Source organism: Engraulis encrasicolus, chromosome 10 (assembly GCF_034702125.1).
Source record: "Engraulis encrasicolus isolate BLACKSEA-1 chromosome 10, IST_EnEncr_1.0, whole genome shotgun sequence".
NCBI classification, from domain to species: domain Eukaryota; kingdom Metazoa; phylum Chordata; class Actinopteri; order Clupeiformes; family Engraulidae; genus Engraulis; species Engraulis encrasicolus.
In genome coordinates this window covers 36830684-36850337 of record NC_085866.1, presented here as the reverse complement: position 1 = coordinate 36850337, position 19654 = coordinate 36830684, and the positions used below count along the sequence as shown (strand labels likewise).

The following is a 19654-nucleotide window of genomic DNA, read 5'->3' as shown; positions in this document are numbered from 1 at the left end:
TCACAAGTGAGATTAGGTCTGGGGAGTTGCCTATTGTAAATTCCGTATGGGGCCGGAATACTTGGCTATTATGACACACTGCCCTGCTCTCTGATTGGGCAGAGAAACTGTTGAGGTCGGAATGCTTGGCCATTATGACACAGATCCCATGATCTTGTACGTTATGAGTCATCCTCGCCATACTGTCTTTCAGATCGAAACGATTGTGTAGAACTAAAGGCAGTATGGGAGTTCCCAGGCTACNAAACCAGGGGTGTCAAAGTCATTTTGGTTCAGGGGCCACTTACAGTCAATTTGATGTCAAGTGGGCTGGACCAGTAACGTAATATTAGCTATATCAGAATTGTATCAGAAATGTATATCAGAATTGCTTTGCTGATCAATCAGCTCTAGGTAGATGTTGTGGTATATAGGGACTATTCCCTGCAAATGGTGAGCGAAAAAATCGTTCTCAAGTATTGAAAACCTGGAATCTCAGACACCTGTAGCACCATTGTAATGGACTTTTAGATTATATTATATTAGATTAGATTAGATTGACTTTATTGTCGCCAAGGGGAAATTTGTTTTCACCAACCGTCATAACGTGTTACGACTAGAGACATACGGCTTTTCTAGTATTCTTAGGGTTTTTTCTCCTCTACGAATCTGGGGTCATATTAAACATTCTGTTGTGCTGCATCCAGCCCCTGGGCCTTATGCTCGACACCCTTTCTCGAAACTGTGTGACGCTGCAGTGGGTGTAGTGAGGAGAACCCCACAGTTCTGAAGGATCTCAACACTGACGTAGTTGAGTGCCTGCCCAAAAAGGGTTATTGACGGTCTGTTGAGAGTGATGACCAAGAATCAAGAATCAAGTTTGCACTGTATGAAGCGCTATTCAACAAAAGAGACCAGCCTTGTGTATACTGCATGGGTGTGCTGAAAACCAATGCATCTTCTTAGCGTATAAACACAAGCTAAATATATGCCATATGGGTTTGCTATATGTAGCTAGACTGTGTGACGCTGCCGTGACTGTAACAGCCCCCCCACAGCTCTGGAGGAGCTCTCGCCCAGAACCACCCAGTGATACTGATGTAGCCAAGTGGCTGCCCAAAAAGAGGTTACTCACTGTCTGTGGAGAGTGGCGACCGAGCTGGCACTGGACGAGGTGTCGTTGGCCAAGCGCTCCAGTCTCTCCTTCTCCATGAGCACCGGCCCGGCTGACACCACCCGGTTCAGGACGGTATGGTGGTGGGTGTTGGTGCTGGTGGCGGTATGGTGGTGGGTGTTGGTGCTGGTGGCGACATGGTGGTGGGTGGAGGTGATGTGGGTTCGGCGGTCTCGCGGCGGCACGGGCGGAGGCGGTGGCGGCGCCGGGATGGGCACGCTGTTGTTGTGGGCCTGGATGGGGTGGATGGGGATAGGGATGGGAGGAGGCGGCGGCTGGGGCTGGTGCTGCTGATGATGCTGCTGCTGATGATGCTGGATCTGGGCTTGGATCTGGGGCTGCGTCTGGGAGTGGCTGGAGACATGGCTGACCACAGCCCCAGTGCTGATTCCCACGGCCATGTTGGCCATGCCCATGGTGATGCTGTCGGCGGCGCTGCTGGGCTGCCGGTCCAGCTTCAGGTCCTTGTTCTCCTGGCTGAGCCGGTCCAGTTGGACCTCCAGCTCTTCAATACGCCGCCGTTGGGTCTCCAACAGCTTCTGCTGGCTCTCAATGATGTTGTTGAGCTCCAGGAGGTACTCCACGGCCCGGTTCGGGCTCTCAGGGCTGCCCTGTCCTCCGGCGTCCATGGCTGGGGCTGGAGGGGGGGTGAGGTTAAGGAAGGACAACCCTGATCCTGGTGGTGGGGGTAATTCACCTCAAAGACACAATGGATATAAAAAACAGTGCTGTCTCTCCGGAGTTTAAAGGTGCTCTCCCCCCCCACACACGCTCTCTTAGTGGGGGGGAGAGAGAGAGTGCTGGGGGAGGATGAGAAACAGGAAGTCTTATCTCTTTCTTTTTCTCTCTTGTGTCTTTCTCTTCCTGTGTCTTCCTCTTGCTGTTTTGCTTTCTTGTGTTCTTCTGTGTTACAGGAGACTTACTAGGAATTCCCACTAAAAAAAAGATGATCACTATTTACAGAGGCAACAACCCCCCTTTCAAGAACAAAAATCATGCAAATTAGTAAATGCGGATGTGGAAAATCATCATAGTCTTTCACTGACTTTGTTTTTGTTTATCATTCTGCCATATCTAAGTCCTCACTTACAGTGTCCAAGGCGAGAACTATCTACAGCGAGTCAACTCGGGTCACAGTCGGGAGAGGAGGCATCTGTGCATTCTGCACCCGAACGCACGTGTTTGGGCAGAGGAGACAAGACAATCCCCCTTCACTTCCATGGTTCACAACACAACAGCAGCAGCATCCACGACACCCGTCAAACCAAAGTCGAGAGGAGAGAATGACAGGCAATATCTGCCTGCAAGAGGTCTGTTGGCTGTTGGTAGCTGCCCAGGATGAGACAGTGGTTCACAGAGCACACACGTCTGCCTGTCGAAGGAGAAGTCCTTTCACATGGACTTAAATGTCAGATGTCTCAGAAAGAGCAATGCTTCTCTTCTCCACGGATATCCACTCTTTGTGAGTCATGCTTTGGAGAAGTGGTTTCAAGATGTTTTCAAGAAGCAGTCTCTGTGCCATTGTTCAAATAGAGACGACAACGGGATGGAATGGAAGGACAGCAAAAGAAGTGTAGTTCTTTCTTTTTGAGTTGATCTCCCCCAGAAAAAATCCACTGCAATAGCAAATTAGCTGGTTGATGTTTTGCGCATGTCTGAGGATATGTGATGTCGAGCTATCCACAATCCCCTCTCACTCACTCACTCCCTCTTTCCTTCATTCTTTCAACTCCCCCATTCATTCTCTCTCTCTCTCTCTCTTTTCACTCTCTCAACATTGCCTGGCTATTCAAATCCTGTAAATAGGTGTTTGAGTATTCATCTAATTTCCCACACCCACATTGTTTGCATTGTGGCTAGTCCTCCAATGAATTCCTTACACTGGCTCCAAGAAATGTCTTACCTCGCATGCCTCACTCTGTCCCTCTGTGCTCAATCTTCCAGCTACATGCATACTCACTACGCTGAGTCTTCAGAAAGCTGGAGGAGGCCTATTCCCCATCCTCTTATCTATGTAAGCATCAAAGCAAGAAACTCACAGATCGTACTGTTCAGTCCATACATGTACTGTATGATTGTTTTGTCAAACTGGGTCTTGGGGTCTTCAAAACCTATTTTGGTCGGGGGGTTTCTTGAGAGAAATCCAGAGTTGGATCTGTTGTTTCCTCCCCTTTGCAGCAAGAATGAATAGGGTAAGAAGCTGGGGGAAATTATTGATTACATCTTAACATATTGTAACGTTGTGTAGTAACCAATCGCTGACGGCACCTCAACATTACCTACCCTTCTGCATCCTCTCATGTATCATCTAATTTCTTCTTAGAACACTGAAAGTAGGTTACAATGTATATGAATAGCCTATCTGCTATTCATTCCATAAGAGACAAGTGCAAAGGTGTATCTGGTGCATTGACACGGTTTAGTCTAAGTGCAATTCTGTTTCTGCTGAAAAACGCAGGATACAGCCTGGGAGCAGAGACTAGCCTACTAAGTCCATGCGCACACACAGCGACCGTCCACTACACAATAGAATTACATTTGGATGTAACGAGATATTCTACCTGATACGTCCAATAGCTGACATAACTTTTACGGACATACGATTCACTGACACTTCCGAATCAGTTTGCATTACTGTCCTACGCTGTCACACAGCTGTATGATCATTGATATCCCTGGCAATTAAATAATGTTCCCTTAGCAAGGGGTCAGTATAAATACACAAACTGGCCAAATTAAATCTGTTGATATTTACCCCTCCTCTTCAACCTCAACAGAGAAGGTTAATTGGTGGAGACACACACAAAAAATAGTCCGTGATCTTTGTGTATCGCATCGGTGGCAATGAGTTTCTCTTCCCTCACGGTGTCTGAGCGTCTCAACTGCACCTGCCGCTCTGCTCCGCCATTCTGTTGCACCGCAAACTGTCCAATTGCGCTTCAGTTCCTCCTACAGCTCGCTGCTGGCTCTCCTGCTAGCCGCCAGTCTCTCCGACAGGGGGATAGCTGCATGCGGCTCAGCTTACTTGTGTGAGTCAGAGGCAGCGGCACATCTTTCCTCCCGAAATCTCAACCGCTGTGCATGGCTGGCGAGTAAAGGTACGTGTTGCCGAAACTAACCCCCGTGTGTCGGCCATTTTGGAACCAAAAGACACTTGGCTCACAGGGGAAGGCTCCGTGGTCAGAGCCGAAATGAATGCAGTCTCTCTCTGCCGCTTTCGTTCTCTCTCTCTCCCACACACACTCGCTCACTACCTACCTACATCTCCTCATCCTCCTCCTCCTCTCGAACAACTCAAGATGCAAAATGCGTGGTGCATTGACTCTGCAGAAAGCAGAGATTTGCCCTACAATTCATACCTTGTAATGAAGCAGATTGCCTTGGAAACATTTGTGTCTTGTCATTGCCATTGGACACTGTACCATCAGTATATTTAGAAGGGAAACTGCCAGTAGCTTGGAGATATGTTTTGCATCAGACTTGCACACAATTATGCAGGCCGTCGTTATGGCAACTCCAGGTAGATGAGAGTTACTTCTGTAGGTGGCAGATGGTTTTGACCACAGCCTCTTCAACTTATATGTGACTTAAAAGGAAGCTTAAACAGAGTATTTGAAGCCTGTCTGTGTGTTTTAATTAGCCAAAGTCAACCACATTTAATCAACTGAATTTGGTGTCCAAGTGCCTTTGTTTTCTAATAAACCATTCGCATCCATCCCATTACATTTAGGCCACACACAGACTGCACACCTCCTGGATACTGTATTGCACATAGCTTATGTAGGCTACCTCAAGCAACACACAAGCGTGCGTGCACACACACACACACACACACACACACACACACACACACACACACACACACACACACACACACACACACACACACACACACACACACTACTTATCACAAGCTTTTTCACATGGAGAGAGTAGGGAGAGAGGAAGAGAGCTGTCCTTGTGGACATAACTGGAATTCACAGCAAAGAAAAGCCTGTTTCAACCACGCTGTACCCACACATGCAGAATCAGTAATTACATGAAATGAAACAGTGGGGGGAAAACAGCTTGGGAAATGTACTTGAGCGTTTAGTTTCGCTGGTGTTCAATGAGGGCAGGCACACATTTGCACAAGTATGAGCGTACATGCCCACTGCACTGTGTGCTCATCTTTTAAAGCCTCATTGATTTTAAACATGTAGGCAGAGAGAGGCTGATCAAAATGCAGGATCTGTGCGAGATATCAAGTGATGTTATCCACATTAAAGAGCGTCGGTGGTTCATTAAGGCATTTCTGGACTTGGACTCTCTCCAGCTGTCATGATTTATCGCAGCTCAGGATGTGCAGTACTGTGTAGCCCTCGCCGGGCTTCCGTAGGGATTCCTGTACAACATTAGGCTTGACTGACAAGCACTCCATCAACTGAAATCACGGCCCACGCATACACAACATGACATATAGCCTACATGTACCTGAGGTTTGCAGGTACAAAGTAAGGTAGCTGATTCAATAATGTGATCAATTATTTTTAATTTTCCTAGCTTGGGATCAATAATGTAAATCAATGAGTCAATCAACCACCCTTACAGTCCCTCAGTGTGTATGTCTGTTTGCCTGTCTATCTACCTATCTAGCAAAAATATCTAGTAAAAGTACATGAGTACAGTGCATGGAAATAAATGTTAATGACTTGTTCTCAAGTTCCCTAAAATCATATCACTCACTCACTGATATTGCGCCCATTTGTCAGCACGATTCTGGGAAACAAGGTTCATGTTGATAGCTTCTCGGGGAAATGATGAGGTTGATGCATGAAAACAATGCCTTTGCTGTACTCCCATTCTGCCGAGCAGCACATTTTCACGAAACAGAGGCAGCACCATTAGGCAGCCAGAGCTAGTTTGTCAGAGTGGGCCTGCTATTTCATCATATCCCCATGTCATCGGATTTTTACCTCCCTGGCCATTTTGTGTTCAAGTCTTATTGTAGCTATGTGCACAAAATAAGTAGTATAACTGTGAATTTTATGACACATTTGAAAGCAATGAAATATATTGTGGTTTTTGCTTATTTGTATGCCCTCAAAAAGGTCTCTCTTTTCTGATGGAGAGAGAGAGAGGGGGGGGGGGGGAGAGAGAGGAACTGTGGTCACAATTCAGAGAGTAAAACCAGATAAGAGGTTAATAATCACAACTTAAACATGCACATGCAATCTCAAACCCTACACACATTCAAATGTATTAAGACTTTAAACTGATTGCAGGCCTGGCCTGTCTGTGAACATTCCCATTCATCAGTCCTCACTAATTGCAGGACTACAATGGAGCAACCACATTTGTGCAAAATCAGCATAATTATTCAAGCATTCCAACCCCTCTCCTGGAGGCCTGAAACATCACAGTCATGAAAACATCACAGGCTGAAAGCCATTTCTGATCCCCCACCCCCATCTCGTCTCTCCCTGGTCCGGCTAACCTGATCAAAGTACAAAGCGGATTCCAAAAAAGTTGGGACACTTGGTATTTTGTGAATAAAATCAAAATGCTGGCATTTTCAAAACATTCAATATGTTAATAAGGTACAGCATTGTGTACAGACAACTTATCAGTTGTTCAAGCCAAGCAGAATTATTGTTTTGGGATAACTATGTGATAATTTAAAACTTCACCCTTGCAACAAATTCCAAAAAAGTTGGGACAGGGCCAATAAAATGCTTTTTATGTTGGATAAGACAAAACACAACACACGGAAGGAGACTTAACATTTAAATACTTTGACTGATGGCATGATTTTATTTAAAAAATAGATATTTTGATGTGCGAGACATGATTTCAGCAGCTCAACTGATAGGTGTGTTCTTCGACTTGTTTACCTTCTTGTTATGCTTAATACGTGGCATATCCTCACTGCAAGAAAACAATTTTGTCACCTGTTTACTCTTATGATGGAACCACACTGTTGGAACATAGTAGAGATTGAAATTTGCCATCATTATGGGGCAATATCTAAAGGCTGTGCTCCAAAATATAATGCCTTGGTAGCTATGTGTGCTGTTTAAAGTCTGAATATATCATTCAGCCCTCATTTTAATGCTCTACATGAGTAAGAAGACCATAACCAAGGCATCTCTGCACCCCTTTACCATCATATATGCAGTCTTTCAGACTGGCCACTAAATCAAGCTGAAGTATTCATTTTCTTCATAACCTGGAGGGTGCATGACTCCATGATTTTAAAAAAGAATGAAATATTTTCCATTCTGTAATCAGAGGACAGTTTCACATGTCTCCTAGGTCCATCTAGAATGAGCTTTGCTACTTGCAGCACTGTTTAATGTCTGCATCATGTGCCTTAATCAAGTGTTGTGTTTATGGTCATTTTTTTCAACAGCTGTCATTGTTGGAGTGTCATAGTTTCCTTATTGACGATGGGTATGTCATGATCTCATAACTCGTTCAATGATTTCAGAGAACTCTACATTACAGAAATAGGCCTTATATGCCTGCAATTTTGAGAATTCAATCTTTCTGTCTAATAGATCAGTAATTAGTCCCTCAAAATCTTCGCTTCTGAGTGCCACAGCCTCTCTGTGATGGTATTTTATCTGTGCATTCATGTTTGCAGTCAATATAGTTCCTTTCAAAATATTCCTCCTTGTTTTATTTTTAGAATTATTCAACTATTACAACATTTTTTGGCCCTGTCCCAACTTTTTTGAGATTTGTTGCATGGGTCGAATTTTAAATGACCACATATTTCCCTCAAAACAATGCTTTTGCCTCATTTTAACTGTTCCTACGTTGACCTTGTGCCATTGTGCATCTTATGCATGGATTGAATGTTTTGAAAATGCCAGCATTTTGATTTTATTCACAAAATACCAAGTGTCCCAACTTTTTTGTAATCCGCTTTTGTATACGAATAAAACAAACAGAAAAAATACCTGGTTGAAGTGCACCTTTCGCCTCCCTCACTGCTTAAAGTTAGGCAAGACAGCCTCACATGTTTGCCTGCCTGCCTCCGCTCCATCCATACAGAGCTAAAGGAGATCGCACAAGCAACAAGTGTGAGACAGGCTGAGCTGTGCATGTCTACAGGGGCAGATCTAGCCATTTTGGGTCCCTAGGCGAAATATAAACATGGTGCCCTCAAAAGTAATTTTCTAAACATATCACTAATTGGAATGGAAGGAGCAAGGGTGCTATTTTCATGTTTTGTCTCTTATAAGTGACAAATTAAGATCAAGGCTACATTCTGTGTGTTTATCACGACTGGTGTGACAGTTGGGGGCCCCTGTGCAGGGCAGATTTGGTAGGGGCCTTAGGCAATTGCCTAGGTTTGCCTAATGGTAAGCCCGTCTCTGCATGTGTAAGGCGCTACAGAGGTGGTGCTCATCACACCACAACCCCTTTACTCACTCTTTGGCATTTACCCGCTACAGCTGTCGATGTTCTTAGATGCGTTCCAGCATCTAGAGGGTACAGTATGTCCGTCCATCGGTCTGTCTGTCTGTCTGTTTGAAACGCTTTGTTAGAATTGTAATTCCCTCCTGTGTCCACAAGGCCGCAGTGCATAGGCCGACGCATCTTTGTCCGCCTGTCGGACTAGTTTATGATGCAGAGTGCCAACAATATATTTGTTTTGTCCCTTGAGATTTCCTTCCTTCCTGTATTGTACCAAGTTAAGTACTGAGAAATGCCAGGGAGGTGTATGTGTGTGTGACTGTGCATATGTAGGCCTTTATGTGTTTCTTTGCGTGCGTGTGTGTGTGTGTATTTGTTGTGTGTGTGTGTATGTTTCTTGCATGTGCGTGTGTGTAGGTGTTGCATGTGTGTGTGCTTGTGCACACGTGGCGCTTGTCTCAAGGCGACATCCCATCTTGCAGCAAGACATCTGCGACTAACATTTCCGAGCCGTTTGCACAGCGGAGGCAGTAAAATGTGGCTTAATGGCACACACATTTGGCGTTAATGACGCCTCTTCATCGGAGATGGCCGACCGTGGCGTCGCGTCGTATGGTACAGGAGAAGATGAGGACCCTTCATCAAGGCCATCGGCTGGCTTAGGAAGATGTCTGATTACAAAGGTCACTGTGACATTTCCTCCTCGTGTTGGAGAGTCCTGGCCTGGAAAACACTGCTATGGAGATGGTGCATTCCATCAGAGGGAAATTAGGGGATTCTCGTGAACGCTGTATATGTACAGTATGTTCTAGGAATTTGTTCTGTTCTATTTAGCTCGCAAAGTGTTGAATTACACATGTGTATAACATGGCGAAGCTAAACCAAATCAGAGGGAAATTATGGGATTAGACCGTGCATTTCAAAGTGTTAATTCAACACTGAAGTGCATGGGACCATGTAGGCCTACAGAATGCTTTAATATTGTGTTACTAAAAACTCTTGAAGTGTTGAATTACTGTAAATTGGAAAATCCAAACCCATTCATTTTGCAGTGCTCATTCAACACCCAGAGTTCAATACAACACTATTCTAGAGCATACTGTATATACTGTCAGGGCCGCGTTAACCCTCGCCGGGGCCCGGTGCAGACGCAATCCGGGGCCCCTACACCACATTATAATGAGCCATAGCCTATTCAAAACGCATGAAACAACCCAGGCTACACGTTCTACTCCAACACAAAAAAGGGTGCGCGGAACCCCCTGCTGAGTTCACCAGTCGCAACGCAAGCCATTGGAAGCCTAGCCAGCTGACCGGGAGGAGATTCTGTGGTACCGTTTAGCAGAGTAAACGTCGGATCAGCTAGAACTACCAAACAGAAGCACAACCAAAAGTCTCTTATTTTTGCTACGTTGCTGCCGACCAATTTGTCGAATCGAAACCGTCGTGGGAAACACGTGTTAATTAATGTAACTTCCAATGGCCTTGGAAAGACTGACTGTCTGTCAAAGGAAAGTAGTCAGCTGTCGCTTGCCGCGAGGAAGGGGAATCCCCTTAGCAGCGAACCACAGCAAAGTGAAGCTGTCACGAAATCCCCTCAAAATGTACCATATAGGCTACCAATTAAGAAGTCAGCGGTTTTCATCTAGATGGTGCATTACAATGCAATAGTGTACAATCATTACAGTGGATTACGGTGCAAACTCGTAGGCTAAATGTTTAGATGTGGATGTGGATGTATCACGCAAGTTTTTTTCCCTCCCAGATAAGAGCCACTTGCTAACTGAACAATCCGCGAGTGGTACCCAGGCATGTTTTAACTGAACACAAAGCCGAACGCAAAGATATAGGCTACGCTGACAGAGCATCGACATTAGACCTATTACAGTGCTTTAGGGAAATGGCCATAACATTGCTTTAGGAAAATGCGACTAGCCTATATCATTTTAGTGTTTGCTAGATTGGCTTGCCCTGTTGTTGTCAGACTGTCAGAACTTTGAGTGCTGGTTGGTGCACTTGCTACGTAGCATTATTTTGAACACTTTTTAAAAAACACCTCAGAAGTGGTCCTCGCCACGCCATGCAAAACTTTTGTTTCGCGAATGCAGTTGGGTGCGTGATTTATTTCCCCATGTTTTAACAATAGAATAAGATAAAGTTAGGTTGGTGTGCGGTGCTCTGTTTGCTTAGCTTAGGCCTACATGATTGCACAAGTCCATGATCGCTATGCAACAATTACAAAAAGCGATTATAACACTGACAATACAAAAATGGATAACGTTGCCAACCTTCTCTTCACGTTAATCCATGCCGGGCTGAAGTTTATCCGTACAATCTGAAGCAAGTGCTGACGCCGAGTTTCTCACATCTTTTTTAGACAGTAGCCCATCATCAAACTATAAAATTATTGACCACCATTTTCACTGGTGGCACACAACCAGAAGCATCTGACTGAAATGATAAGTTCCGACCTCCGATTCCTGCGTGCATGCAGAGGCGATTCTAGGCTCAGTAGGGGGGCCAAGCGAAGATTAAAAAGAAAGAACACTTGTAACAAATCGCCACTACTGTTCCCTAGCTACAGTCTTGGGGGGGGGCCAAGCTGCCTGTCTAGCCTGGTGACAAGATATGCATATACGCCTCTGCTTGCCTACGGATGGCGAAATGCGTCAAAAGTACAATTGATTGTCTCAAAATATCGTTTCATATTTTCCAATCTCACAACGTCCGGGGCCCCCTCTAGTGGTGGGGCCCGGTGCTACAGCACCGGTTGCACCATAGGATAACGCGGCCCTGTATACTGTAGTCCCATTAACACTGAATTTACACCGCAAAATGTGCTGTGTGGGGAGAGATAAGGGAGATAATGTTTGTACATCACACCACACTAGGTGCAGGACCTAAAAAGAACTGAAAAGAAAAAAATAAAGGTCCGTACAGTGAGAAATTCTCTGTGTATGTTAGGATTACACTTTTGATGAAGAACAACTTGTCAGGTCTGCACACGAAAAGTGGGAGAAACTGGTTCAAATGATCAATATTGCCATATGTCATGGCATACCCTGTATTGATACATATTGACACAGTTTCTGCTATATTGATGCAGAGCCAGAAAAACTGCAAGCATATTGGATAATCAAAAATAATTTGAAAGGAATGCCTACCGAAATAAGATCTTCAATGACGGGAAAATGAGCATCGGCATTCAAGATTGTAGTGCAAGATTGTAATTTGTTGTGCAATCAGACTTTGATGTTATGTCGAATGAGAGCAGAGAGAATTCTCTGATTAGTTTTTTCAAAATAATCATATAATGAATTACACATAAATATAGTACACATATAGTACTTAGTACACATTAAGTACCACATACCATGTAGAGTCTGTCACACAATCTGTCACGCTCTCTCACTCGCTCTGTCTCTCTCTTACACACACATGCGCACGCACACACACATGCTCTACTTAAGCAGCTTGCTTGCCTGGCATTTAGTAAGGTGCAATTAGGCAGGCCAATTACTAGTAGGCAAGAGATGAGAGAAACGACGGAGGTATTCCCCTGAGGGAGCCGAGATGAGCCGCCGAGGAAGTGCTGACAAAGTGCATCATAAGTATGATTAACATGCTAACAAATGGGTTTGGATGTGGTTCTAATGGCGCTGGGTCTAACCACAAGAGAGTGTGTGTGTGTGTGTGTGTGTGTGTGTGTGTGTGTGTGTGTGTGTGTGTGTGTGTGTGTGTGTGTGTGTGTGTGTGTGTGTGTGTGAGAGAGAGAGAGAGAGAGAGAGAGAGAGAGGTGGAGTTAGAGAGAGAGAGAGAGAGAGAGAGAGACTGAGATAAGAGATGGAGACAAAGGTAAAAGGCGAATGAGAGACAGATACAGTCTGTGGTGTGGGTGTCTGTAATGGAGCAGGTGTGTCTGGCTGTGGATGGGGACATGCTAAAAGCATTAGGGAATCTTGTGGGAGATGGCTGAGTTTAAGTCGCCTAGATTTCACTGAGCCGTGTATTGTGTCATAACATAACCTGAGGCAAACACACGTCTCCACACCTCCAGTCTACTACTGTATGGATGAAATAGTTTGGTGTGTGTGTGTGTGTGTGTGTGTGTGTGTGTGTGTGTGTGTGTGTGTGTGTGTGTGTGTGTGTGTGTGTGTGTGTGTGTGTGTGTGTGTGTGTGTGTGTGTGTGTGTGTGTGTGTGTGTGTGTGTGTGCATGCGAGTTACATAAAAGCCCCTCAAATGATGAGAAGCTGAGCACGTGTTTCTAGGGACTTGCCAGACCTGTTGCTGATTGTGGACTGCACAATGGAGCAGCGGTCCAGCGCAGCTTCACACTAGAGAGAGAGAGAGAGAGAGGGAGAGAGAGGCACTGACAGAGAGAGCGAGAGAGGGAGGGAGAGAGAGATGGGGGGAAAGAGGGATATGGAGAGGGAATTGACGACACAGAGAGAGAGAAAGAGAGAGAGACTATGAGAGAGAGAGAGAGGGAGAGGGAGGGAGGGAGAGAGATGCGGGAAGGCAGGGATATAGAGAGGGAATTGGCAAAGAGAGAGAGAGACTTACACACAGAGAGAGAGAGAGATGCTGTGATGGTGTAAAGGGGGTTGTTGTGTTTTGTTACTATTCAGCAGCGAGTGGCCAGAGGAGCATTGTGTTGGTGTGTGGGAGTTTCAAAATTGTATACCGTACAGTTCTGTGTGGGAGTTTTTACTTTTCCCAAGCTGTTTCAATGTGCATGCACACTTGTCCTCACGTGTGTGTGTGGGAGGGAGTGTGTGTAGAGTATTAGAAAAAGTATGTGCGCAGGGCTGGACTGGCCATCTGGCATAGCGGGCATGTTAAAAAAACATTTTTGAAAATAGGGGCCCACGAGTGTGTGGGGCCCACCGGTGAGTCAGTTCTGGCCTGCTAATTATGAGGGGCCCCTTTTAGCCTAAAGTGCCCAGGCCCTATTTCTCCCCCACTGCAGCCCTGTCTGTGCATGCTTGTGTGTTTGCGTGCATGGGTGTGTGTGTGTGTGGGGGGGGGGGTTGGGGGGGATGGGGATTGGAAGTTTAACAAAATGTCCAAGGCCCAGAGGAATTTGCAGAAATTGCAGTTTCTTTTGTAAATCAATCATTCCCTTCTCATAATACCTTCTTAATGTTTTCGAGGCAAAATGTTGGAAGGATGCTGTGTCCACCTTTTGTATGGGGTCTATTGAATGCCTTACATGAGACGTGATGACTAAATGAATGAATTACTACCAAAAAAACAGGAGCCATCACTAAGCTAAGCAGCCTAAGAAGCAGGGCCGCTGAAAGCTTTTGCTGGGCCCAGGACAAAGTCATCTGAGAGGGCCCCCTGGCCCTATCCAAAACATACAATGTAATTGGGACCCAATTATGGGGCCCCGATCTTCCTGGGCCTGGGACAACATACCCCTTCCCCCTCCCTCCCCCCGCCCCTCGGCGGGCCTGCTAAGAAGACACAGTGTTATGCACGCACAGTACAGTGGCATAGTGTTGCTGTCTTCCAAATGCCTCCTCCGATCCTATGGAGTCTCGCATTGCATTGCATAATCCACATCAAACACATCACAACCGCATCAGAGTGCTTACGTAAAAGTGTGTGTAAGCCCTTGTGGGTTGACGCGCGCACGCACGCACACGCACACACACAAGCATACACATACAGTACACAGTCAAATAGGCTTCACACGTGCATATACAAACTCTCTCGCCAACACACACAGAAACACAAACACACACACACACCCATATGCACAAACTCACTCTATACACACACACACACACACACACACACACACACACACACACACACACACACACACACACACACACACACACACACACACACACACAGTCCAAGACATTAAAACAAACTTGTTAGTATAGTCAAGCAGCAATGACAAATGAAAAAAAGGGTTTGCAAACAACAGCACCTTTTGATCTCTTCATTTTTATTTCAGTTACTGCATGTCATAAGTTCATACTTCATTGTTCCAAACTCCCTGTTGATGCATTCAAAAACAAAAAAAAGAAAAGAAAAAGAAAAAAACAATATCCTCATACATAACAAGAGCTATGATAATAAAAACCTGTACATCTGTATGATAAGAGTTCCATGTATTTATATTGTATGTACATATACAGGCAATCCACAGGCTGTAGCCATTGGTCTGGTCCGGTTGTGGAGCAACACAAGCCCAATCATAGACATATACACATGTCTATTCTACATGTATGTATACTATATAGTACGTCTGTGGTCTGGCCCATTGACATTGTGTCTATGGGCCAGACCATAGATATTTAAGCTACATGTCTTCTATGTCTATGGGCCAAACCATTGACTACTGTGGTTTCCTGTGTTGGGGAGGAGGGGTTACAGGATCCCAGATCTGGTGGAGAGAAAACCTTCTATAGTAGGCAACCATCACATTTGTTTGTTCTGTCTTCTCTTTTTTCTCTCTCCCCTGTTCCACTCACATTCCCCCATTAAACTATCCCCCCAAAATACCGCTAGAAAAAAAAAAAAAAAACCTTCCACTCCCCCATCGTTTTAGGTCCTAGAATCTTACACAGGGAAGAGACCCCACTCCGCACGTCCTGGTCTCATACCTTGGCACAGCATCATTCGTAGGAAAGAAACAACACTTTTGATTACGGTTCTGTACAATGGCTGACTCCTTGCAAGGCCGTTAACAAATTCAAGTCAAGGTGAATTCTCAAGGTCACATGTCCTTTTTTTTTGGAATACGTTCATTGTTTTTTTTCTGAAACAAGATATAATGTACATAATAGTTTGACATCCTTTAAAAAAAAGCAAACAATGCACATCCTTGACATCAAGTCACTGATCTACCACAGTACACAGCTCAGTGCAGCCAGCACTGTTTTAAGACCGACCTCCCCCTCTCCTTCAATATGGTATCAAAAAGTGTAATTGCATTATAAGTACATTATCATTAAGCTCAATATGGCTCCCCTCGCGAGACTATAAACACAGATCCAGGTGTGAATCTGTGTGTTAACTACTACAAAGGGACTCGCTGAGTGAGGAAAACAAAGGAAGGATATAATAATAATAATAATAATATTCTGATTGGCAATCGTTTTTTTTTTTTTTCTTTTTCTCTGTTTTGGCAAAAAAGCATGCTTCACGAGAATTTCGGCGCCCCCTTCCATCTGAAAGTCAAGAGTCACTAGACGGACAGGACAGGACGGGATGGACACCCAGGACAGGGAGGAGCTTCTTTAAAATACTGTGTGCCTCCAGCCCGGCTTCTAGTTGGAGCAGTCGAGGCCCATTCCAAAAAGAAGGAGAAAAAATAGACAGTCCTGCAAAGGCTGAGTCATGGTTCATATACTGGGTGAGAGCCTAGACTTGTCACTGCAAGAGGTACTGTAGGAGTGGAGTGGGGGTTGTGATGCGACATGAATCGCACCAATGCTGCTGTGGCTGCTGCTGCTGCTGCAGTGACCTGTGACTGAGGAGGGCCAACGGTAGCCATCGAGAGGGGACCACGTACTGTCCTGGAAGCCAAAGCACAGTGATGGGACAGGCCAGTCCAATAGGGGGTGCTGTGGGGTGGTTGTGGTTGTTTTTGTGGAAAGAGGGGTGTCCTAGGCTAAATTCAGGCAACTTCGCTCAGAGCTGTGCGCACGTGTGTGTGTGAAACTGAGACTTAGCGATCCTAGCATGGATAGTCAGAGCCTAAGCCTATATAATACATAAAAAGGTGAATATCTAGCTTGGCCAGAAGCGTGATTTTTATACTGAAAGGTATCTCTCTCTCTGAGCTTGTTTCGTTATGTATGGTGTCTGAATATTTTTGTGTAACATAGGCCTACCATACAAATAACATGTACTCTGATCTGTTTAATATATTAATCAGCATTCAGTATTATTATTTATTTCTTAATATTGATATTGTATTATTGACTGTGCTACACAGCTCTATAGTTAAATTGTCTTTCTTTAGTATACGGTGCTGGTGTAGAAAGGTAAAATCTCTGGGATATCTTGCTATGTACAATATTACTGACAGCTTTGATAGAATTATCGGATATAATAATTAGGTGCTACATTAGGTGCCTGGCTTTTTATCATATATATTTATATATTTGAATTTTACACCTCCTCAAGAAACATTCACATTTTAACTCCATCCTTCTGTACAAACATGCTTGATCAATGAAACTAGTGCATCGTCCTCTGTACTCGTATCATTTTTTTATTCACAAGCTGAATAAAGATTCCTTCTAGAAAAGATTTTTTCTCCGAATAAAAGCGCTCCAAACTGCTACACACCTCAACTTTCCACTGTACTCTTCTGATCGCATCTGTTTGTCCCGAATACTGTACGTAGAGTGCTTCTGGGAGGCTACATGCACTGAAAAATGAAAAGTTCCCCAAAGAATCTTCAGATTGCCAATGTGGAGGAACCTCTAGAAGTTCTAAAGTTCTAAATGTTCCATGAGGAACCTATCAAACCTCTAAGTGACAAATTGGTTCTAGGAAGAACTGCAAGTTTTTTTTAATCAAAGTTCCTCAGAGAATCCAGGAAGAAACTCAACGGTTCTTTGAGGAACACCTTCGATTGCCACCGTCGAAGAACCCATACAAAATCTTGGGGTTCTACCCAGAACTTTAACGTTCTTCAGAAAACGTTTAAGTTCCTCAGAGAACATAGTTTTTCAATCACATCCAGCTGAAGGTCCTTTGAGGGAGCTTTCCATTTGTACAGTGTGGTGCATACCATCCTAACCAGAGGAGAACATGGCTTCTTATTGCTCCAAGGGACGAGGTAAACATACAATGCATAAGTAGATACAGTACGTCTGATAAACCACAGACCTCAAGTCTTCCACAATTTTGTACATTTTACAAAACTCTTGATTCTGCCTGCCAGTGTTTTTTTTTCAAACTGTACACAATTTATACCAAGCTATAAGGCCTTGGTATACAAAAACGAAAGTAAAACACTACCGCAATTGAAACCAGTGAGTCTTACAAAATGCATAGAAGACCAGTATCAAAATGCCCTTGTTGTCCTCTTGACAAAAACAACAACAAAGAAACAAAGAAACCTCATTGTATGTCTCTTTTTTAAGTTTTCAGACAGGGTGCCAGACAGGGGAAAGGGGAGGAAGACCGGACGAAGAAGAAAACAGATACTTTGACTTCTATTTATTGAGGGCCATGGAGCTGAAATGGGGCTCGAGTACTATGCATGTTTGTATGTATGTGTCTATGTATGCATGTATGTATGGATGTGTGTACGCTTTTTTTTCTTTCAAGAATACAAATGTGTGGGCATGAAGCAAAAAGACAACCCCTCCCCTCCATTCTCCCTCCCTCAACCCCCACCCCCCCAATAGGTGTCACTGAAATGGGTATGCAAGGGACCATCACATGAGGCACTTGGAATGAGTTCTCATTCATGTCACTTGAATTTGCAGAACAACAGTGGATAATGCATTTTTCTACTCTGTCTGACAAAGTTCGAGAGAGCTAGAGGATATGACACTGTGCTAACAGTTTGCTGTGATAGACTGTATAATATATACACACACTCACACGTTCTCCTTTCATTGTTATTTCCTGTTTTTTGTATGTTTTGTTGTTTGTTTGTTTTTTTCTTTTTGGTAAACACCAGTTAAATAAGCAAAAGGCACCAGAAGAGGCTAGCGGACTGAGCCCTACCCTCTTTAACAGTACTTTCACTCTCCACTCAGACACCTTCTCGGACCTTCGACATGTTCTAATACAAGGGAAGAAAGGTTTACAATCCAAAAGCAAGCGAGCAGCTAATATATGGTATAAATACATCTTCTTCATAGTTTTCCACAGGTAATAACAAAATGAAACAAATGAGAATCAAGTCAAGACAAAGTAACACTGATCAAAAGAACAGGAGATATAAAAAATCTATCCATGCTTTAAAATAAGCAAAATGATGATGATATAATATAAATATCCATTGGTTGGGTAGGTAGCTACATGTACATTAGAAAATCAGAGCAAAGAAAAAGAAGAGGGACATCTGTTTTTCCTGTACACTTACTTGCCCTCTAGATGGCGACATTACCACATTCTGTGACGCCTGCAAAATCTGAAAAGTTGTATGCGACGTTTTTTTTTTTTAATTTGCATAATTTCTGTTTGATCTAGTCTCATGAATGATGAATATAACAGCATTTTGCCGATGTAACATGAAAAATGCCTTTCACTGCTAAATAGTGTTGAATGGAGGACTGGAATGGACTGATAATTGGAAATGGTGACAGGTAACACGATTTTAAAAGCACTCCAAAAGGAGGAAGATAAAGACAAATAGCGAGAGAGAGACAGAAAGAAGGAGAGAGAGAGAGAGAGAGAGAGAGAGAGAGAGAGAGAGAGAGAGAGAGAGAGAGAGAGAGAGAGAGAGAGAGAGAGAGAGAGATGTAGACCCGCCTGCATAGGCATAAGAGGGAAGGAGTGCATGTAAGCATCAGGATATGTGATCTTAACGTTATATGCTCTCTGTGCTGTAATTCAGATTTGATAAAAGCATTCCCGAAAGAACTAAATACCTGTACAGAGAGGTAAAGAGAGAGAGAATACAAGCCAGAGACTCAGTAAGGGAAACTACGACAGGAAGATAGGAGACTCTGAGAGAGAGAGAGAGAGAGAGAGAGAGAGAGAGAGAGAGAGAGGAAGGGAGAGATAGAGAGAGACAGAGAATGTTCCAGAAAGAAAGAACGAAAGATAGGAACATACAGAGAGCAACAGAGAGTATGCTCTGAGGAGCTGGGCGACCAGAAGGGACAAGAGGGACTGAGCTGATCTAGGTAGGCCAGACCTTCCCCTTCCCCTTCCCCTTCCCGTCCCCAGCTGGGTATCCCCTCAGTGGAGCCACAGCCCCCCGTCGCGCCCCCAGAGCCTCCGGCTCTCCAGGACCTGAGAGAGTTTCTGCTGGCTGGGCTTGAGCCAGGGGCCCGGGGACAGCAGACTCCTCTGGGCAGCGCCCTCGTGGTGGTGATGCCCGGACCCTGGCCTGTACCCCACAGCCCCGGCCTCGTGCCCGCTGTCCGCCACCACGTCATGA

General features: G+C 44.5%; 1 protein-coding gene across 1 annotated transcript in view; it reads right to left on the bottom strand.

The window, feature by feature from the left end:
- The window catches only part of LOC134457457 (IQ motif and SEC7 domain-containing protein 2-like), an 11225-nt gene extending 8351 nt beyond the window's left edge, over positions 1-2874 (bottom strand). Inside the window, exon 1 of the mRNA XM_063209467.1 lies at positions 1115-2874. Coding sequence (XP_063065537.1) covers positions 1115-1782 — 668 coding nt within the window. The 5' untranslated portion in view covers positions 1783-2874. The remainder of the gene's footprint in view (positions 1-1114) is intronic.
- Positions 2875-19654: the final 16780 nt, after the last annotated feature.